The sequence below is a fragment of the Pomacea canaliculata genome, linkage group LG1 (assembly GCF_003073045.1).
Source record: "Pomacea canaliculata isolate SZHN2017 linkage group LG1, ASM307304v1, whole genome shotgun sequence".
Lineage (NCBI taxonomy): Eukaryota > Metazoa > Mollusca > Gastropoda > Architaenioglossa > Ampullariidae > Pomacea > Pomacea canaliculata.
Window position 1 is genome coordinate 13452250 of NC_037590.1, and position 20380 is coordinate 13472629.

A 20380-nucleotide genomic window follows, 5' to 3' on the forward strand; every position below is an offset into this window, starting at 1 on the left:
TACACATGGATGAAGCCGAGGTCTTTGAAGTGGCTGTGTGGTGACCTGACTACGTAAACACGTGACCTCGATGACTAACACACAGACCCACAGAAGCACCTGGTCTTGTGACAGAAGTTATAGATAGAGAGAGGGGCAGAATGGAAGGAAAAAGACAGAGAGATTGAAAGAGAGAAAAAAAAAGACAAACGTTAATTAAAGAGAGAATAACATTATATACACGTGTGTATATATATATAGATTACAGAAAATGAATGTGAATTTTTTAAATCATTTAAACAATCTCGTTTACAATTTCGTTTACACGTGCGTGTATCTTCAAGTAAATATATGTGTGTGTTCGTGTGCTCGTGTTTGCTTTGGCTGACAGAATTTGCATACTTGTTCCCATGGCTTTACTCTAAGTGAATAATCTGATGATCTTTTGTTTGCGTGCCTGTCTGCATGTCCGTTTACTCTGTATGTGTGTGTCACAGGTACAGCGTCCGAGAACAACGAGGTAGAGTGGTGGAGGTGTACGATGGACGCAAGTGGCCTGTGGTGAGTAGTTTAGTAGTAACAATCTGTGGTGAGTAGTTTAGTAGTAAAAATATATTGTGAGTTGTTCACTAGTAACAATCTGTGGTGAGTAGTTTACCCCCCACTTCTCTCACCTGAACATTACAGGACCGACAGAATACCTCCTTCAGCTGGTTACTTCATCATTTCCAGCCTCGACATCGTTATCTGCCGAGGCTAAGCCGCGCAGTTTGTTCCTGCAATTCAGGCGATAGGGAGGCTGAGTCTGGGCGACTGTAGATAAGCCCAGCCTCGCCCAGCCCCTGCACCGCGATCCTACAGGTGTTGAGGGTCAGACAACTCTGGGTGAGACCACTCCCCCAGTTCATTCTGTCATTATCTGGATCGTGCTTGTCCCTCCACTAAACCGTCTGACCTCTTCTTTAAGGCGGGCGAGTCAGGCTTGCGCAGTTGATGATCTGCTCACCTCAAGCGGAAAGCTTTGGCGCCATCTGGCGATCATTTCCGGTCTGGTTTAGGCTGCATGAGGTTCGTTTGTAAAAGCCGATCAGCAAAGAATGGATTTCGTGCTCTTGGATAATTTAAAAGTTCGGTTCGTATTTCGCCCATCTCTATGGCATGGAAAGGGAGTCGAAAAAAAAAAATTGGCGAATAAAGTGACATACGGGGTTATTTATTGAGATGGTAGCAGCTTTGTTATTTGTAACTTTAAATAGTCAATACTTTTGCATTATTTTTATGATATTGTTTACACATTATTAATATGTCCATTGTTGAAAGCATGAACCCTTCAATAAAATTTTAAAATAACTGAAAGTAGTTAAAAACAACAAAACAATTCAGATATCAGAATTGTACGTGGATGGTTTTTGCTTTGTCAAGACCTCAGCCAATGGGAGAGCTGTGACTATAAATTATGTTAATGAGATGATTCTGTGTACAGGGACATTACTGTTGAAACCTTATTCTGTGTAGGCGTGTAACTCGAGTAGAAAATGAAAGAGGGGATGTATTCACTCAGACCTGATGATATAGTAACTGACACTGAGCTTTGTCTTCATTAGAAAAAATATATTCTCCACTAGGCCTTTAAGGTTTAATTATATATTGTATAGCTATCACCACATCAAGCAGCTCGGTGCAACAAAGAAAGTCAGGCACCGGGTGACCGACCAGACGACCCTGAAGACAGGAACAATGAGAGGGACCTGGGCAAGAAGCGGCATCTGTAAGAAGGAGGAGAGTGTTGACAAACCCCTCCAGGTCTCCTTGTCTCCATTAAGGTGGTGCGTTTGAAATCAAAGCATTGCCGCGAGCTTGAGTGTTGAGAAATTAATTAGCGAGGCGGACAATGTGTTTGGTCTTTCGTCTGTGGGAGGAGGAGGACCTGCAGAGTCTTCTGTCGAGTGGCTAAGCAGTTGTTGTCACTTTGCCATCAGCCTAATGCGCGCGAGAAAGAAAGTTTGAACGATCGAGACAACATTAACAGGTGAATCACACACACACATGCGCATGCGCAACTTGTTAGTCACCGCAGGGTCTGTTGGACTGTGAGTCACTGAGTGTACTGAAGGTGCACTGAGTAGACGGAGAGCTGACCCAACATCAACTCCACTTGTTTGTCCTCGTCCTTGTGTTCATGCCGAGCAAATGGGTGGCTACCATCTCTGATGTCGGACTACGATTGCTGACCGCAGGCTCTTCCTAACCATATTGGCGAAGGTGAAAAAGAGGAGAAACAGAAGGTTTATAGAGGGATAATAAATATGTCCTTGGTATGGACACGTAGGGCTGGAGAAAGAAAATAAAATTGAGACCAATTTATAGTCGGTGGTTAACGAAGAAACTGGAGAACGAGCCTACTTTCTGGTACACAGACCAGCAGGGATCTGTGCGGAGTAATTTACGACCTCTGTTAATGAAGTAACTGGAGTCGCTCACTTTGCTGAATGCTTCAGGGATGTTTGTCACTCAGCATCCTGTTACAGATTACGATGGCTTCTAAGTCTCACCATTCATTAACAACTTCTGAATAAATTCAGTGAATTGTTTTCATCAGCACTATCACTCATCAGAGAAGTGATCTTACTGTCATTATGAAAGAAAAATAGGAGCAAAAACTTCTTTCCTCGTTTTTTAAATATCTCATTTTATCTTCTTTTTTATGCCAGTGCAGTGAGCCCCAGGACACACACAAACAGCTTGATAGAACAAGGACATCCAATAAATTTCCAGTAACAATAGGATTTAAAAAAATATTGGCAGAAAGGGTTTCACTCTCCTTAGCCTGGGTAAAAGAAAGGACAAGGCAGGTTTCGGTCGTCGTCTCCACTCATAATGTACTCCAGGCGTTAACTCAGACGAGGAGCGCGTTGTTGTCCAGTAATCTTTGTCGCCGGGTGTATGCGCCAGTGAGAGTCCATGGTCTCTACAAGCACCCACCCGTTTCACTCTGGGTCCCCGAACAGAGCTTATGGCCTCATGGCCTCCACCACCCGTGGAAGACCACTCGCTAATGGCGGGGTGAGAATGGCCGAGGATTAACGGCCGAAAGGAACAAGTGTATTTCGAGTATCTTCTCAGACACGACAAGAGTTTCTTTGTGCGAACACAGACAAGAGTAGCGGTGTTCCGTTTCCTTTGGGGAACCGCACATAATCTACACACTGTAATGAGTTTGCTGTGACCCCATCTCTCTCTCACACACTCACTGTAGACACACATACACGCACGCACACATTCTCTTATGTTTCTACTATAGTCTTTCAATAGACAGGTGAGTTGCACAAGGTACAATATTCTGCAGGGACACAGGTAGATGCTTAGTTTTGTGGGTGGGTAGCAAACTCCATGCTGACAGTGAATATCTGTTTTTGTCCCACCCCACCCACACCCCAGTACCTATGCCAGTGTTTGGAAGGGGAGAGAAGAACAGGGGACATAATAAAGTTGTCGCTGTGTCCTGGGGAAACCCTCCGACTAAATAAAAATTTTAAACAGTATTTCAGGAGGGTGAGGCCTACACAAATGAAACATGAGATCTGCTTTTTAAAAAAAAGGTGAAGGATGTTTCTTTTCCCAGTGAGTTGGTTTTCAGATAAAAGAAGCCTTTGTTTGCTCAAAGCGACGTCTACAACCAGTTGTCCCCCGTCCCTCACGCCTGCTGCTGTGTGATCAACTAAGTTCTCTCCCCTTCCTCTTTCTCCGTCATCAGCAGAAGGATATGGTGGCTTTGGAGGCAAACAATGACCTCTGTTCCTAGCCTTCACCATTTTTTTATTTTAGTCCATCTGTTTGAGTGTTTATTTATGACCGGACGTCAAGTAGATTTAAGGGGAGTGAATACTGTGTCGAAGAGCCAAGCTTTTCAAGCAACAGGAAATTGTATACAAACAGTGTGTGTACTGATTGGCGGTGTGATGGTTTAAAATATTGTATTGCATTTATTAGTTTTCTATTTTCTTTATCTCAGCATGTCTGCCTGTGTGCATCAGTGAATATCCAACTGTCGCTGACACACTGACGAACATCAGATGATAAACCTGTTCTAAGCAAACTGTGTGTTCGCTCCATGCCACCCGATTGATCCTCCGTGTATCGCCTTACAGCAGTGACGAGGCGCAAATAGCTCATACCTCCAGGGAATAATAATTCATATCAGACGAACACTTAAGCTTGACATCCTCCGGGCAAATATTTAATTTGTTTATGTCGCCATGGTGAAAACAATTATTGACTCTTAGCGGGTTAACAGATTTTAGCGGTTCGCTCGGCGCAACTGAACATTCCGACATTTCAAGTAAATGGTTGCTGACAGTCAGAAGCTGTGGCTTTTATCCCCGACTTTATGGGAGTCCATGCCTGCAGCTGTCGGCTCCCTCCCCGGGTGGGGACATATCGGGCGCTGAACTCCCTCCATCCATTTGTTGTCTCTCGATGGTGACACCAGAGGGCACCAGTGGTGGGAGACATGGCGGCAGATGGTGGTGGCAAAGCAATCCGTCTTTCTCCAGACACCGAAGTTTTCATCGTCATCACACAGATGATTCATGCGCAGCCTCAGCTAGAGAAAATGTGGACTAGAAGGCTAATGGAGGGGAGGGGTGGGACGTATAACCGTTAAACACTTTGTTTACCTGAAGGAGCTGGAAGTTTGGAGTCCTCATGAAGGTTTGATAGCGCAGGTGTGGGTCTGTGGAATGCCTCCAGTTCAGGTATTTACTGGTAGGAAAGTGGTAACCACCACTTCAGGGACATGTCCTAAGCTGTCTGCCAACAATGAGGTTGGTGACCCTTTATGAGCGTGCAACTTTTCGACCTGCTGAGTATAATAAAGCTTCAGGAGGGTTTGCCGAGGTTTTTGTGTTTTTGCACTTGAGAGGTGGAAGTGGTCCTCCCTCTACTCTGATTGGGTTAAAGAGGTTTGCTATTGTGGAACGAGAAACAGCCGTTTGCTTTTCGCTCTGGATATGTTTTCCAAATTCTTTTAGTCACGAAATTTTTAGTCACAAAGGAAAAAAAACATTCCGTGTGGTGTAGATGTCACAATCGAGTACAAACAAGCACAACATACATACACGGTTAGCAATAAGAGAACATATAATACAAGAACAATACAAGGAACGTAGAGACGGTAGTGTGGAAGAGAAAAGACAATAAGAAGGACGAGTTATAGTAGGTGTTTCCGAAAGAGATATGTCCAGATAGGAAGGCCTGTACAGCTGTGTGGAGCGACGGAGGGAGACCATTGCAAATACTGGGGCCGGAGGAGAAAGAGCGACGACCGAACGTTTCCAGTCTGACACGTGGAATAGAATCACGCGCCTTTGATAAAACTAATCCCGGCATCGGAGGTTTGTAGGACATCTGCTGAAACCCAAGCTTAGACACAGGAAGCAGTGAAAATTGAGGAGGGGAGACAAGCAGTATACTGACCACTCACAACGGATGGGAAAGGGAGACAATTTATCGACATGTGGCTTGTCCCTGTACACGCAGCCAATGAAGGGTCTTTGGCTGTACGGGTGCGATGGGTAGGAAAGAAAATGGGGAGGGCAGGGGCTCGAGTATGTACCTGTGTACAACTGGATTTGCTGTTCTCCCAAGTTCTTCTCTTTCCCCGCAGAAAGTAAGGACTTGACCGAAGTCCTGCTTTTTTTGAAAAATACAGACCGCTGGAGGCGTAGTGGCCAAAGCACTTCTCACCGTGACAGTGAAAATTAACTGTTCACCGTGTGTATGTGTGTGTGTTCGGAACACGATTCTGATGCTCTTCTTTCTGCATGTGACACCTGCTCACTGGATTGAGCGTCAGTGTTTTTTTCAGGGTACTTTGGTTGCCGCCACCCTTTTTCTTTGTGATAGTAAGGTACAGGTGATACCTGCTTGAAATGTCTGCTCTTGCAATGTCCTGTTAATGTGGGTGTCAATGTAAAACGCTGAGTCCGCACTCAATGGTTGAAAATCGCACCTTACAAATAAACAGATTTATTTATTTCTTTTTACTTCTTTAATGTCATTTTGGACGTGGAGGCGTGGTGAGCTGGCTGTGCATTTTTTTTTGTCAGTGTGTTTGAATAATTCTCATTGAAAAGCTGGTTTAAAGACCAGATCCTTACTGTTTAAGTGACAATGCATGACAGCATAGGTTAAATAAAAATAAATTAATCTACAGAATAGGCTTGTTATTAGAGTCTCCCCATCAGCCTCGTCTTAAATTTAACACCACCAGATCGTTGGTTGTGGATGTGGTAGCAGACATAGTCCCACATTTGCGCTCATTTAGCATTCGGTTGTCGTCTTTCTTGCCTAGTCTCTGGTTACCCGCGGCTAAAAATTAATGAAGCTCGTAGCGCTCCACCCGTTTCAAGCAGTTTTGACATTTTCCACCAGGTGAAAAGTAACTCGGGTGCCTGACTGGCGGCGTGTGCTCGCACAATGACAAGGAATTAATCGTCAAGCAAAATGGCATTTCAAGCAGTGGGGCTCCTTTTGTAGTCTTCGGTTCTCGGAGGTCTTTCATGCAAACTAATACACCCACTCCGTATGGACAGATTATTTGCTTCAGTGGAGATTAAAAGAACACACAAGCACACACACACACACACATTTTGCATGCATTCAACAAAAAGACTGAACTTAAACAAGTTCTTTTATTGCAGCCATGTTACTGTCATTATATCCTCGCTGTCAACACAGACCTTTGGTGTAACGAGATCCAAAGAAGACAATAAAACAATAGAATACAGACTACAATAGAGTGGACGAATAATGATGGCTATTGGGTTGTAGTCATTGTGGGACTACCCTGGACTGCGTATGCTAAGAACTCCCTAACCTTTGTGTCTTTTGAAATAATACATTTCTGCGCTCAATAAACAAATATCCTGGCAGCTCTTTTGAAAGTTTGACGGAAAAAATACACATCGTTATGAACCCGCAAAAGGACTTTCTTTAGAAATAAAAAACCAGTTGGTCTTCGCCAACCAGCAACATACTAAACAGAAGAGGCTAGGGCTGCAGGAGCACTAAGATGTGCTGAACTTTATCATTTAGACTTTACTATTACTTATTTATTTTCCTGCTTCCCTCTAAAAAAATTATTCAATGTTAATCTTTGTTTAATGCTGTCCCTATTTCGTTGTAAACAAAATTCGTACTTGCTACCCTACTCATCATCTTCGGGAAGAAAAGTGTTTTAGTTCTCTTTCCAAACCAACCTGACACTGGCGACCACGTGTTCCTACGTCCAGTGCACTAACAAGGTTAAGGTGTCTCAAACCGCAGAACTAAGCAACGGGGAACCACGTGAAACCAGCTTTGCGAATGTAAATAAAATTGTCAGCAGTATAATGGGTTTTAAAAAAAATAAAAACTTGGGCACACGACACCGTAAGGTTAGATTAATCTTTCATAGCTTCCTTTAGGACGAGGCTGCCATTTTAATAATCCTCTTCCGCCAGAACTACTTTATTGTAGGTTATTTATAGCTGCATGTCGCCGGCGCTCACAGCAGACGCCATTGCTCGTTTTTGGAGGCTCCAGCCTACGTCGGCCTTCTCCACGCGACAGGTCTGCCACCTAGTGGCGGTGAGACTTCAAGGGAGACAAGCCTCCGGCAACGCGACTACGCATGTCGACTTAAAAAAGAAAAATAAAAAAAAAAAGGAAATCGCGTTTTTTTTTAGTCTCATTGCCCAGCTTCGTTTGAAACACAAAGTTGAGGAAGCTTTATCTGACAGTACTCCCGTGTAAAATGTGGATCTCGTGCACCCCCCGCTCTGTACTTTAAACCCTTGTCTGAAAGGTCACAGGTAAAATATCTGGCACGCCATTATGTCAGGTGATAGGTGCGTAGGCGCTGACAGGTGCTTTTCAGTTTTGGTAACCTTATTTTTTTTTTTCTTGTGCTCTGTGTGAGATAGAGAGACCGGAGCAGGAGCCAAATATATCTGTCGTGAAAGAGAATCATAACTGACCGCTGTAAAGACTCCGAAACACTTAAACGATGTGCGTTAATTCTAGTTGGCTTATGACCTGTGACCTCTGACAGACGATTATGACGTGAGCTGGTCTGAGAGGAATTCCTGGTGTGTTTGTGACCTGTGCGTCACTTTGCAGTTGTTTGCCAGGTGTTAACGAGGAACTCGCTGTTTGCTCTCTTCACCTCGCCCTGTCTCTCTCTCTACCTGTCTGCGTGCCTGTCTGTTTGTCATCCTGCCAGGCTGCCAGTCTGTCTCCAAGTCTGTATAATTCTTGCTTTACGCAGAATAATATACTTAGTTTATGTTGACTGACAAAGTGTTGGAATATATTGTGACCTGTGCCGACCTCTATCTCCAAATTGAATTTATATTTCACGCGTGATCACGTGATTTAAAATAATTTAAACGGCAATGTTCTGGCACATCAAAACTATTTTTTCCCCTTTGAAAGACACCCAAGCGCTGAGTCAGCATCGGCTGCTTCCAGTGCCAAAACACACTGCACTTCTCCTTAAAGATGAAAGGTCGCCCGACGAGATTCATCTTCTTCATCGTCTGCAGCTTTCAGGCTTTGAGCAAAGTGCGGCAAGCAAATGCTGGGAGAGCTCGCCGCCATTAGGGTTTGTGGACCGAAGGGTTTGTCAGGTAATTGGAAAATAGAGGGACCTTTCTTCTCGAGAGCAGGTCAGCGAGATGAGACGTAGTTGAGGTAGAAAAGTTGTCTGCACTCTTGGGCAGAGCAAAGTGTTACCTGCGTTCTACCTGTGTCAGGTGTGGGCGGCGATCAGGAGACTGAAACTGGAGTTTACTGACTGGTTTATCGAGAGGCTACTTGTTATTGTTTGCTGTGAGATTATTGTTTCTTGGGATGCTGTAATTATTTTTGTAAGGGCATACTGTTGTAAGAACATTGTTTTGTAAGGATACCTTTTGCAGTGGCAAAGTTTTTTGGGACAACTTTTTCAAGGGACCTTAGCGGGAGAGAGGGGTAATTAACGACTAGAAAAACAGTGGAAATGAGAGAAGTGAACGAGAGAGGGAAAACGAACAGAAGGACCGAAAACACTTAACGTTGTATGTGACGTCACGCAACCGTCTTTTAGGAAGGCTTTGTGGTCTTGTGAACTTCACTTGACCAAAGTTGCCGGTTCGAACCCAGCTGTGATTGAACGCTACGTAACTCTTTTTCTCTGTCCATTCAGTCTTGATTAACATTGAAGGTAAAGACAGCGGAAGGAGACAGCTGAGTTCCTCTGGGACTCTCAAGATACGGGGACACATCATAATGCTCAGCATTTGATTGTCTACGCCATGAAAATAATGTTAGCTTGTGGTACAGAAAATTTTTGTCGATGCATCTTTATACATTTCTCTCTCACACGCACTCAAAGAAAGAGAGGGCCACTGTAACCTCCCATCCCGTAAGCTGACCTAACTCTTACACACTTTCGAATATTTCTAATACGATTTTAACAGCATGTTTGAGAACACACCAACACAAACCTCGAACTTCAACCCAGACACTAATCTTTCCTACAGGTTAGCGCTGATTACTGACTTTATTTAAACGCCTCTTGGCTGTGTAGCCTCCCTTACATATCGGTGCTGACACCTCAGGTTAAAGAAACAAAGAGAGAGGTCGGACCATCTGCTTGTCTCGACACTGTAGCCAACAGTCCAGAACATGCAACGTATGCCGTGCACGCTGCCGTGTTTCTGCGTGTTTGTGGAGGGTAATGAGAGGTTTCACCTGCACCCGCTCTCTCCAGTCTCTTGTGTCAGTGGCCTGCAGCCGCGCGCATCAGGGGTAAGGTCAGAGCGAGAGCAGCGCGACCCGGGCAGCCTGACCTTTGTGGTCATTTGTTGAGGTACGCTGATACGGCCAAAAAACAAAAACAAAAAAACAAACAAACAAAACAAAAACAAACAAAAAACAAAAATAAAAAACAAGCAAACCAAAAAACCCCTATATATTTGAAAACATTTTGTAGACACTACAGAGCTAGGTTATAGTTCTAAAAGCTTGATTAGTTGATTAATCTCATTTTTCTTCATCTTGAGAAAAGTTAGTTTTAAAAAAAAGTATGACTGTGAGTGAAATGAAAAAAAGCATCAGAATAATTGTAAAGGTCTGTATAAATCTATTTAAGGGATATATGACTCTGGTATACAAAAAATACGCGTTTAATGCAGTCATTTCATTTAATATTTTTAGAACATATATGCTAGAAGAACTTCGTGTTGTCAGATCCACCACACGTTTACACCGGTTCTCCCTCGCTTACAGCTTCAGACACTCGCGAAAAGGGACTTGACCATCAGATGAGGAGTTCGGAGTAATTTTCTACGTGAAAATGAAAGATTAATTTTAATGACTTCAACACAAACTGTTCCCTTCGAACAAAAAGTACAGTTCAAGGGAGGCTAATCTGTTTCGACAGTCAAATTTTGACGAGTCCTTATTACTTCCCCTACTATTAAATTGCTATTGCTGATTTTCGCATCAGGTTCCTCTTTCATTAGGGTGAACTGTATTCTGTCACGGACTAAATAAAAAGATTATGATATCTTTTAATTGATTACTATTAATAAAATAAAAATGAAATAAATAAGAGATGTAAGCACGCAAAAGCATGTCTTTCGAGGCTGAGGTTTGTAATTTTGTAACAGTCAGTCCTGTGTCGTGTCCTACTACAGTCGTCGGCTAATTTATATTTTTACAGTTGGAAGAAGGACTGAAACTGTGAAAACATTAAGAAACATTAGAGTTGAGGGGGAGTCAACGTTTGTTAACAGCAACACCCGCCCTAGGGCATTCGTGGTGCTCGTGATTGCTCAGCTCACCTGTCGCCTCACGTAGTCGGTGATCAGATCAGGGGAGGACACTGCTGCTGCCTCGTCCTTTACTACAGTCATTATCCATCTTGATCAGCATTACTTAGCTTGTATCTATGTGTGTCAGCAGGTGTCAACGAAGCTTCTCGAGCCCAAGTTTTGATGGATATGAAGAGACTCAGGATGATGTACAGGTCACATGATCATTTGTCAGGAATGTGACAGAAATGGACGGTTTAGACTTCCTAGAGCTAGTACCACGTGTTATCTGCACTCATTGATCCCGCCTGTAAATCATAATATATACAATCGACTAAAGGGCAGGACACACACACACGAATGCAGAAAGCTATACTGCTTGCCTCTTTTTGAGGTGTCTACATTTACATACATGCGTGCGTTTGAAATGATGTTATATTCGCCTGTGTATTTTCCAATTTTAAGTGGCAAGATGGATGTGTAGAGATTTTTACTAATTGCGAGATAGGGATTATAAGTGCCAGCTTAAATGAACTGTATGTAGTCAGGGTATTATTTTCAGTAGCCTGTATAGTTTATAGAAAGTAATGTTGTCGTATTACTGTTGGCAGACAAAACAATGTGCTGAAAGGGTTTAACGAAAATATTTGTATTGACATTTGTATGTTTTGACAGCTGTAGGTGGTAGTATTTGCTTTAAAATGTTTGCCTCAGCTTTACCAGCATCAAGGCCGTACTCCAGTTTCTGTCTCCATCATCCCCTACCCAACCACTCAAAGCAGTTGCTTTGGAATCAATTTGACTAAACTCTAACTTTTATCAGCTGAAGCTGTTTGGCAATAGTCTACATTGCAGCACAGAGATTAACGGTCTTTTGCCTAACTGTTGTGCCATATTTCGTGGAATATTGTTTACAGTGTCTAAAAAGACACAGGTGTGCACTGGAGTGTTTACAGGAACACAAGACGAGATCAAAAATGAATTGATGGAGTCTATGATTTATGGAAGTGTAAGATGTAAATAAATGAAAGAAGGAGGTTTTCAAAGAAAGTAGACAGGGTAATAAAAAAGGATTAGCAACAAATACCCAAGGGCGTTCTCTGCAGCTACATAAAATGTAAAAAAAAAAAAAATGGTTTTTTTTTGTATGGTGGTCTTATCCTCAACCGCGGGAGGTGGGCTCACAGTGCTTTGTATAACATCGGCACATCCACGAATTACGGATCAAGAGAACACGCTGTAAGCCAGGGGCAGGGTGGGTGGGCAAAGTATTTGTTGTTTTTTTTTTTTTTTTTTTTTTTGGTGGGCCGGTAAAATACCAAAACCCACGTCAGCTGACTACACAACAAACCAGTGTCAATAGAATGAACAACAAATAACATAAAGGCGTTCACCTACTGAATTTAATGTGTTAAGTGAAGCTGGTTGAATTCACTAAATAAAACTTTAAAACTAACCTTTCACTTGAAGGTAGCCGCCCCCGACACTCTCTAACGACGACCTCAACCATATCAGCCGTGTTATTTATTATCTCTGTATTTTGTTTTAGAATGTTACGGATTGCAAATTTTTAATGCTCTTGTCCTTGATAAATTTAATTTCAATCAAATTAACCTGGGCTGAATAAAAATATGTAAAAATAAGTACACTTTACATTTTGGCAGACGAACCGGTCTTAACACTACCCTCTAGCCCTCGAGCCATAGTTTGCCCACCCCTGGTACAAGCTGACATGTCTTACAATCACTCACACCGACACACACACTGGGTGGAGGAAAGTGAGGTATTTGGACAAAACCACTGACAGCCAGCAGGTGTCACAACCAGAGAGAGGACAGACTGATTCTCACTGTGATGACAGTTCTTTAACCACTTCTACCTTCAAGTTGTTTTTTTTTTTTTTTTGATCTGCATTGTTGCTGAGTGAAAAGAGAACTTGTCGTGCTCAATGACCCATGGAGTTCATGACCATGTAGGCTGACTAAACAGATCTCATCCCGACAAGACAAGACTGCGAAGATCGAATGGCGATATTCCAGGCCGATGGTGTCGACACAAACCTGTTGATTCTTGTCAGTTCTCAAGGCGATTCACTATCAAACTTCACCCGTGCATCGCCACCCAGGTTCACATGGCAAGCCAACCATTCGTCACATCACAGGAATGATAAGTGTTAGGGGACCAGGGGTAGGGGTGTGGGTGGGCTTACGATTAATCCTTAGAGATATTGAGCTCACCTCGTATTTCGCTCTGAAGATCACTGTCGTCGACATCAGAGTTTTGTGATCGCGAGCTGTGAACGTGTAATTAATTCTAGGTTTTGCTGTTCAAGGGGGTGGGCAAGCTCTGGACTGCTGCTATTGGACTTGAACCACGCTTGTGATGATTTTTGTGTGTTACAGGATATTTGACATACAAGATTTTTTTCAAGCACAAACTAACTTAATATTAAGGAAATTCACAATAGCAACACAAAGCTTATCTTTTAATTTATTCTGTGAAAGTCTCCGTGAAGGCTGTGCTCGTGAGAGAGTGTCCGTCCCACTTCAACAAGGCCTGGCTTACATTTGCTCCCTTGGGCTCAAGCCTGGACAGCCTCGAGGGCCTTCTTAATCACACACCTGTGTCCAGTATACAACAATGTTTAAAACGAAGTGCCATGAAGTGTTCACCACTTCCCAACCCCTATAGCGGTCCGTTAGTCTCGGTCCCACTAGTGTCTCAGCAGGTGGGCCGCCCCAAGGAACAAAGACACAATACACGTTCCATCTTGCTGGAACTGTGTGTAACTCAAACCTGACAATGGTACAGGCACAGGTGATAGCAACCCCCAGTGCTATAATATCCCACCTGACGGAATAGAGTTCGGTTGTTAATTACCGTCACCTGAATTTTCTTTCATCAATTTTTTTTTTTACTTATCGTGTGTGCGAGTTTGTGCTAATTAATTTAATACAGTTGATACTTTTTGCTGGGTTCATGGATATACCTGAGGTGGCCAGAAACGCAATACTAACCCTGGAGATTTATTTATTTAATCTTTCTCTTGTGCAGGTCCACTCTATGGCAGAATATGGCTGTCTATGCAGTGTTGATACATTTTGAACCAAACTTTCTTTACATAGGACTAGAAATAAGTTGTGCTGAACAAGCAGGCTGAATAAACAACCTCAAACACTACCTCACCGCACATACCCAATAAATCCTCCATGTGTGTGATTAACTTCAGCCGTTGTTTGCCACGTAAACTTCTCTACGAGTGCAGCAACTGTCCTACAATCATTTTCTTCGTTTTTCACGAGAGAGAGGTTGCGACCCGTGCGGGAGGCAATGCTTATCGGCTGTCGTAACTCGAGATTATCCCCTCCCCCTCCACGCCGTGGAGCCCAGTTACAAGCACGAGGCTGATGGAAAACAACGGGGCTGTCACGTTGACGTAGCGACGTCACGGCACGTGCACGAGTCAGGTGTCGGGAGGCGAAAACTACGTGCTGATCACATGGTCATGTTTGTTACGTACACGAACCGCTGTGACGTGGCTTGTAAGAACTTGTTACGTGCCTAGAATACGCACAGCTGCTCTGTACAGCTGTAGCTGTGGAGACAAAGCAGCGGAGACAGGGAGGGAAAGTTAGCTTTGTCACAGCAATGGCGGCAACAACCGTGAAGAGTACACCACAGAACCGAGTGGTACACCGTCAACAACACCGCGATTTGAACTCGGCAAACTTTCATTTACATTTTAAACCCGAGAGAAGTTTTCCATTGAACTCTCTTGCTGTGTGTCTGTTTACGCGCCAGCTGGAACAGTCAGATCTCACCTGCGTCTCTAGGGCAAGGTGAGATATTTTTAATCAGTTGAAAAATGACGAGTTTTAACAGCTCGCCGTCAAAGCGAGGCTTAGGGCGATTTCAGACAAAAAAGTACCTGGTTCAAAGCGGCCTAAAATATCTGACAAGAGCAAACAACAAGTCTGACGGTCCCACGAGAGAAAATGAAAAGCGTCCTGTACCTGGTCTAATAATAGTCTTGAGTTCCCACCACCACGACCACACTCTTCCTCAATCTTCGGTTTTTCTCGCCTTTAAGTTGCCGGTCTGGTTTTTCAATTTTCCTCTTTCAACAGTTTATTATTTGACTCTTAACAGCCGCTGGTTCTTACTGTCCCCACCCTTACCGTCAGATGTGTTACATGTAATAATCTTTATCACGGTAATTAAAATATAAGAGCTAATTAACTAAAAAAAATTGTGTACGTGTGATGTGGAGACAAAGAACACGATAAATTTTAGAGGATAGAGTGGTAGAGGGTTAACATACGGCTTTTGAGTTTCTGTATTATGATTCCTTCGCATGGACCTTTTTATGTGTGCGTGCCTGTGTCTGCATGTAGATGTAATGAAAACAGTAAACACAAACGTTCACTGTCGTCAGGGCAAAGGTATTCCATTCCTCCCTCGCCCCTCGTTGCTGCTGTGTCCTCCCCCTCTTGATGACGACTGGTACCGGGTGGTGCCAGTGAAAGGAATGATGATAATGATGGCCATGTTGACTGCCTCACACACCCCATGCCATGAACAAGGTGTGTGTTGCGTGTGATATCTACCCCCACATCTCCACCCTCCACCCTAGCCGATGGCTGCTCTTAGCGTTTCCGCTGACCCCCGCAACCTGGAGGTAGGATGTCTGACAGTATCTCTATAACACCCTGGGGGTATGATTGTTGTCGGTGAGTCATCACACAACATTAGTGTTTACTGCTGTGTGCAGTGTAACCTGTCCCCTACCACTACCCTACCAGCCCTACCACCACCACCCATTCACAAAATGGCGACAGACCATTGCAAACACAGGACTGATGTGATAAGGTTTGCTTACAGAATGGAAATCTGCTGAACTGTAGTAATGTGGTAACCATAGTGTAATTATTACAACCAATTACAGCCTGAAACGACCATTAAACGACCATTGCAACTATTCCTTTCCTTGACTGCAATATATTCCACTGACCCTTAGTGTTAGGGGAGGCTGTGAAAGGTCGTCTTGACTGGGAGGATCGCTGAGTATTACAGACTCCTTGTCCCAGGCATTTAGCGACACGTGGCTGCAGGAGTGGACACCGGTGACACTACAGAAAGTAAACATAAGTGGACAGCTGTGTGTTGGTCTTGAGCACGTGACCCGCGAGTCGTGACCACCAGCGACTTGTGGTTTGTCTGACAGCCAACACTTGCTGCAAGCTACGGTGGCGGTGTGGCCTCGTTCTCCGCCCCGGTTACTATTCACAGGTGTGTTCAACGTAGATCAGGTGTCGTCAACGATAATTGGAACGAAATCCAAGAAAGAAACGCGTCCACAAGCTGGTAGCCACACAAGCTGAACCCACCTGGTTATTTTCTCGTTGTCGCCTGCTGAGAACTGTTTTGTTTGTCGTAACGACATACTGATTGTGAGAGCGCTTGTCGCGGAAGGACACGCGAGGTGGCGACAATGTAGAGCCCCTGGACAGAGACTGACCACCAGTGGACATTGGTCCTGCGGCGTGTTGGCAAAGCTCTAGAAACTGTGCTTTGAAGGTTCAAATCTTGCTCTAGGCACAACCAATGTTTTTCTGTGTCCACTGTTTACAGACTGAGAGACCAAACAACTTGTGGACGTATTGTCTATCAAGAGTAGTGACAACCGTCACCAACTGATGTATTGCTCGTTCGTCAAAGAGTCACACGGTGGTGTGTCCGAGGAGATTCCTCTCGATCATCACAACCGTCACTTCCACTGATGACGTCGTCAAGACAACTTACGGGCGCGTGCGCAAGCGTGTGTGCTGGCCTGCGCGTGCAGGGATCTCTTCATTATCTTTTCTCTCATCGGCCATTTCCGATAGCGAGGAAATTTCAGCCCCGCTACCTTCAGTCAAGCGGCCACTTAACAGGTGATAAGAAAGTCGTTACCTGCGTCGTTATCAAACTCGTTGACATTCTGCGATAGGAACAGTTCCCGACATTTCCGGTGCTGCTCAGAAATCTTTTATTCAATCGACACCGACGTTGTGTGGAGAAAAGAAATGTTGCACCGCAAAGGAAATAAGAAAAATCGTTGGATGGAGAAAAATTACGTGTAAGGTCAACATTTGAACTTGGACAACAGCGAGAAGAAAGGTGCGTTTGATTGCACAAGAAATCGTGCTGAGGACGACGATTAGGAGCTGACTGCCAGCTGAGCGGTGTTTAGTCTGTTCAAATTAGCTTTCGTGGCCAGAAGGCCCTCGGCCATGGAGCTCTACTTTCCCAAACCTTGGCTGTAACCCTGCAGAGTGGAGATCTCATGGGATTGACTCTTACGCCGAGGCGATCATGCCGGGTCAAGGGTTACGTCAGTTACAACGGTATCTTGCGAGAAAAGTTAAAGCTGACGTTGAGGAGGTTGTTTGTTAGTGTGGCTGCGCATCCAGCAAGTGAGCGAACTCAGCTGCTAGCTGTTGGTATGTGGAGTTGGTGGCTGTAGGGTCACACCGTTGTCTTGGAACCGCCGAGGTGTAGACAGTGTGGGTTCGAGGGCTGTAACCGCAGACAGTTGAAGGAATTTCTCCTTTTCACAGTTACGTGATATGTGACGTGCTACGTCGTCCGTGAATGATTCTAGCGGCTTCGGGGGACTCTTTCAGTAATGCCAGGTGGCAATAAAAGTGTCTGGCAATACAGAACTGGGGACAAGTTGTGGCATGCAAGCAGAGAAGTGCTAACATTTCAAAAACAAAACAACAAAACAACTGAAATCGTAGAAAAGAGGTAAAGTTTTTAGTGAGTCAGATTTTCCGATGAGACAAGACAGAATCTGGATGTGAGACGAGGTCTTGAGAGGAGAATCAGACCGGAACACTATCATGTGGATCGCTTACATTGCCACCAGCACGAGCAGGGGGTCCGAATGGCGGCCTATTATCTTCCAAGCACAGGTATATATATATATCAGTTGTATGTATGAATGTATGACAGCTGTTGTCAAATGTGTGGGTGTGTGTGACATGTCACACTAAGTCTTATGCACTATTTGCCAGTCATACAGCCGACCGCATGAGTCACATAATCGACCATACTAGTCCGGTTGAGAAGATCAAGAGAGCGACAGACGGGGAGAGAAACAGAGACAGAGAGATGTACGTGTGTGTGTGTGTACGTGAATATTTGCACTCTATGCCTACCTACGATGTTTGCTCGTGCACTTCCTTGAGCCCTTCTTCGGGGGTGGGGAAAGGTTCTTTTTATATTACATAAACATTATTATTAGTAGTAGTAGTGGTGATGGTGGTGGTAGTTGATACACAAATGTTTCGCTCTAAGCTGAAGGTATCTCCAAATTCCTCATTTCCCATCCACCCCCCCCCACCCCCCTCAAAGATAACATTCCCTGTAAAGTACAGTTTTCTTTGGACCGATAGAAACAGTTGAGGGAGAGGAGGAGAGAAAAGTACTGAGATTACTTAGAACCAGTTTTTGCTGAGAAAGTTGGTCGTCGCTCATTTCCTATAAACACTGAACTAAGAGTGCAAACGTTTACGAACCCTAACCCCTTGCCCTCTACAACGGCCTGGCATTCCTTTCGTTGTCATCGGAATTTTCTTTCTCTTAGTAGAAAGACTCCCTACAAAACTGTCTACATAACACTATTCTTTCTACATAACACTAATCTGTCTACATAACACTGATGTGGGTCCCTCGGTGGCCTGCTCAATCAGCGTCTTCAGTAAATCTTTTCACGTGGTGTGGTGTGGGGGTGAGGGGGCACAGGGGTTAGGCTGTGAAGTAGGAGGAGGAATTGAACTTGTGTTTCATATCATTTACTGCTTGTCTTGCTTGTTATACAGTACACAAGCTCCATCACATACGTAATAACTAACATACAGCTAAGAGTCTATTTAATAAACAGCTCAGTGAAATGTACAGACTGTCATGTGTTGAGGACTAGGCCTCCCTGTCAGTAATACTTGCTGTGAATGGTTCTGTTCTGTAAATGTAGCACAGACACGAGTTCAGACTGATTGAGTCATGACGGAATGTAAGATGGTCAACGTAAAACATCGTAGGAATGGAATGAAAACTGTGGAACTCCCACCAATCCCCACCCCACCAAAAAACAACCCAAAAACAGCAACAACAACAACAACAACAACAAACAGAGTTGGGGGGAGGGGAGAGTCTTAGTGACTCATCTTATCATCTTAGTGACAGAAAGACAAGTGAGTGGATGAAGGCCATCGACAGTTCGCTAGATAAACTCACTTGAACTTGTGTGTTTTAACCTCCGTAGCACGTTCACTGTCGTACCTGACAGGCAATCAAAGGGACGATACTTCGCAAAGTGCCCTACAAAAGTTAGTGGCGAGCTACCTCCCCTGAATTTCATTATCGCGCAAAAGAAAAACATCGTTTGTCATATTTTCATATTTTTCTGTGACATTTTCTTTTTATTTGGCAAATCGCTTATAACACAACAATTTTCTTTGATGTGCGTGGATGCGTCTGACTGATTCATATTTAAATGTTCCAACGTGTCTGTTGCGTGCATGTGTAAAGATTGGGAAGGCATAATACAGCCCGTGCAAATGTCTTTTTGGGGAGTTAAGCATCAAAAACAAACAAAACGAACAGAACCAGGGCATACAAAAATTATAGAACCACGCTCTAAAACACACACATTTATGCAAAAAAAAAAAAAAAAAAAAAAGAAGAAGAAGAAGAAGAAGAAGAAGAAGAAGAAAGCAGGCACAATCAAACAACGAGAAACAAAGAAACCTGACTTTTTTTTTTTTTGAAGAGTGGCGCTCAATCCTTTCATGTGTGTTTGTCGATCTGTGTGCTGCAGGTGCGGTGCGGCAGTGTGTACGTGTCGTCAGAGGACAGCACGCAGGCCGTGACGCAGACGGTTGTAACGGCGACATCAGTGGCGGAGAAGAAACGGCGAGCCAGCAAGTACACGGTGGCCATCGGAACATCACACGGCCATGGTGAGTGGCTAGACGTGTGGTGAGTGGTGTGGTGAGTGTCTATACTTGTGGTGAGTGGCTGTACTTGTTGTGAGTGGCTGTACCTGTGGTGAAGGAGCCGAGGCTGCAGTGATGGTGAGAGGGCTGAGGCTATAAGATGGTGCTACCTGTGGCTCTGAAGTCATCGGACGTATTCGTCCCGACTCCAAGAGCTAGAACTAGCCATAGTGGGTGGGCTAGGATAGCCAGTGGATAAGCTAGGAGGACCAAAGGATGACAGGCAACTTTGTGGTTTATGATCGTGGCTTTCTGTTATGGTGTTGGTGAATCTCTTTCTCACCTAGATGAACGGTTGTCGATGACAGTGTGAAGAGGTGAAGTGTACGGCTTTGACCGATTGCCTCCCCCCGTACCCACAGACACACCCGACTGCTCTTGTTCTACTGACGAGGCGAGATGTGGGTCTGAGCACAGACAAGGGTGCATGGTTGGATCTCACAAGCTGATGAAAGACGTCGGGCTCCTACCTGTGTAACCGATATCACCTGCACACACTCGTGGGTCTAGAACAAAGAGCTT

The 20380-nt window shown here is 44.2% G+C and overlaps 1 protein-coding gene across 2 annotated transcripts in view; it reads left to right on the forward strand.

Annotated features, from left to right (window-relative positions):
* LOC112572385 overlaps positions 1–20380 on the forward strand; it is a 45488-nt gene that overhangs the window by 6134 nt on the left and 18974 nt on the right. Inside the window, exons 2-3 of one of the 2 annotated variants that reach the window (XM_025252044.1) lie at positions 477–540; positions 19681–19822. In XM_025252044.1, coding sequence (XP_025107829.1) covers positions 477–540; positions 19681–19822 — 206 coding nt within the window. Of the gene's footprint in view, positions 1–476; positions 541–15927; positions 17774–19680; positions 19823–20380 lie in introns of those variants that run through there. The other variant, XM_025252052.1, reaches the window with a different exon arrangement.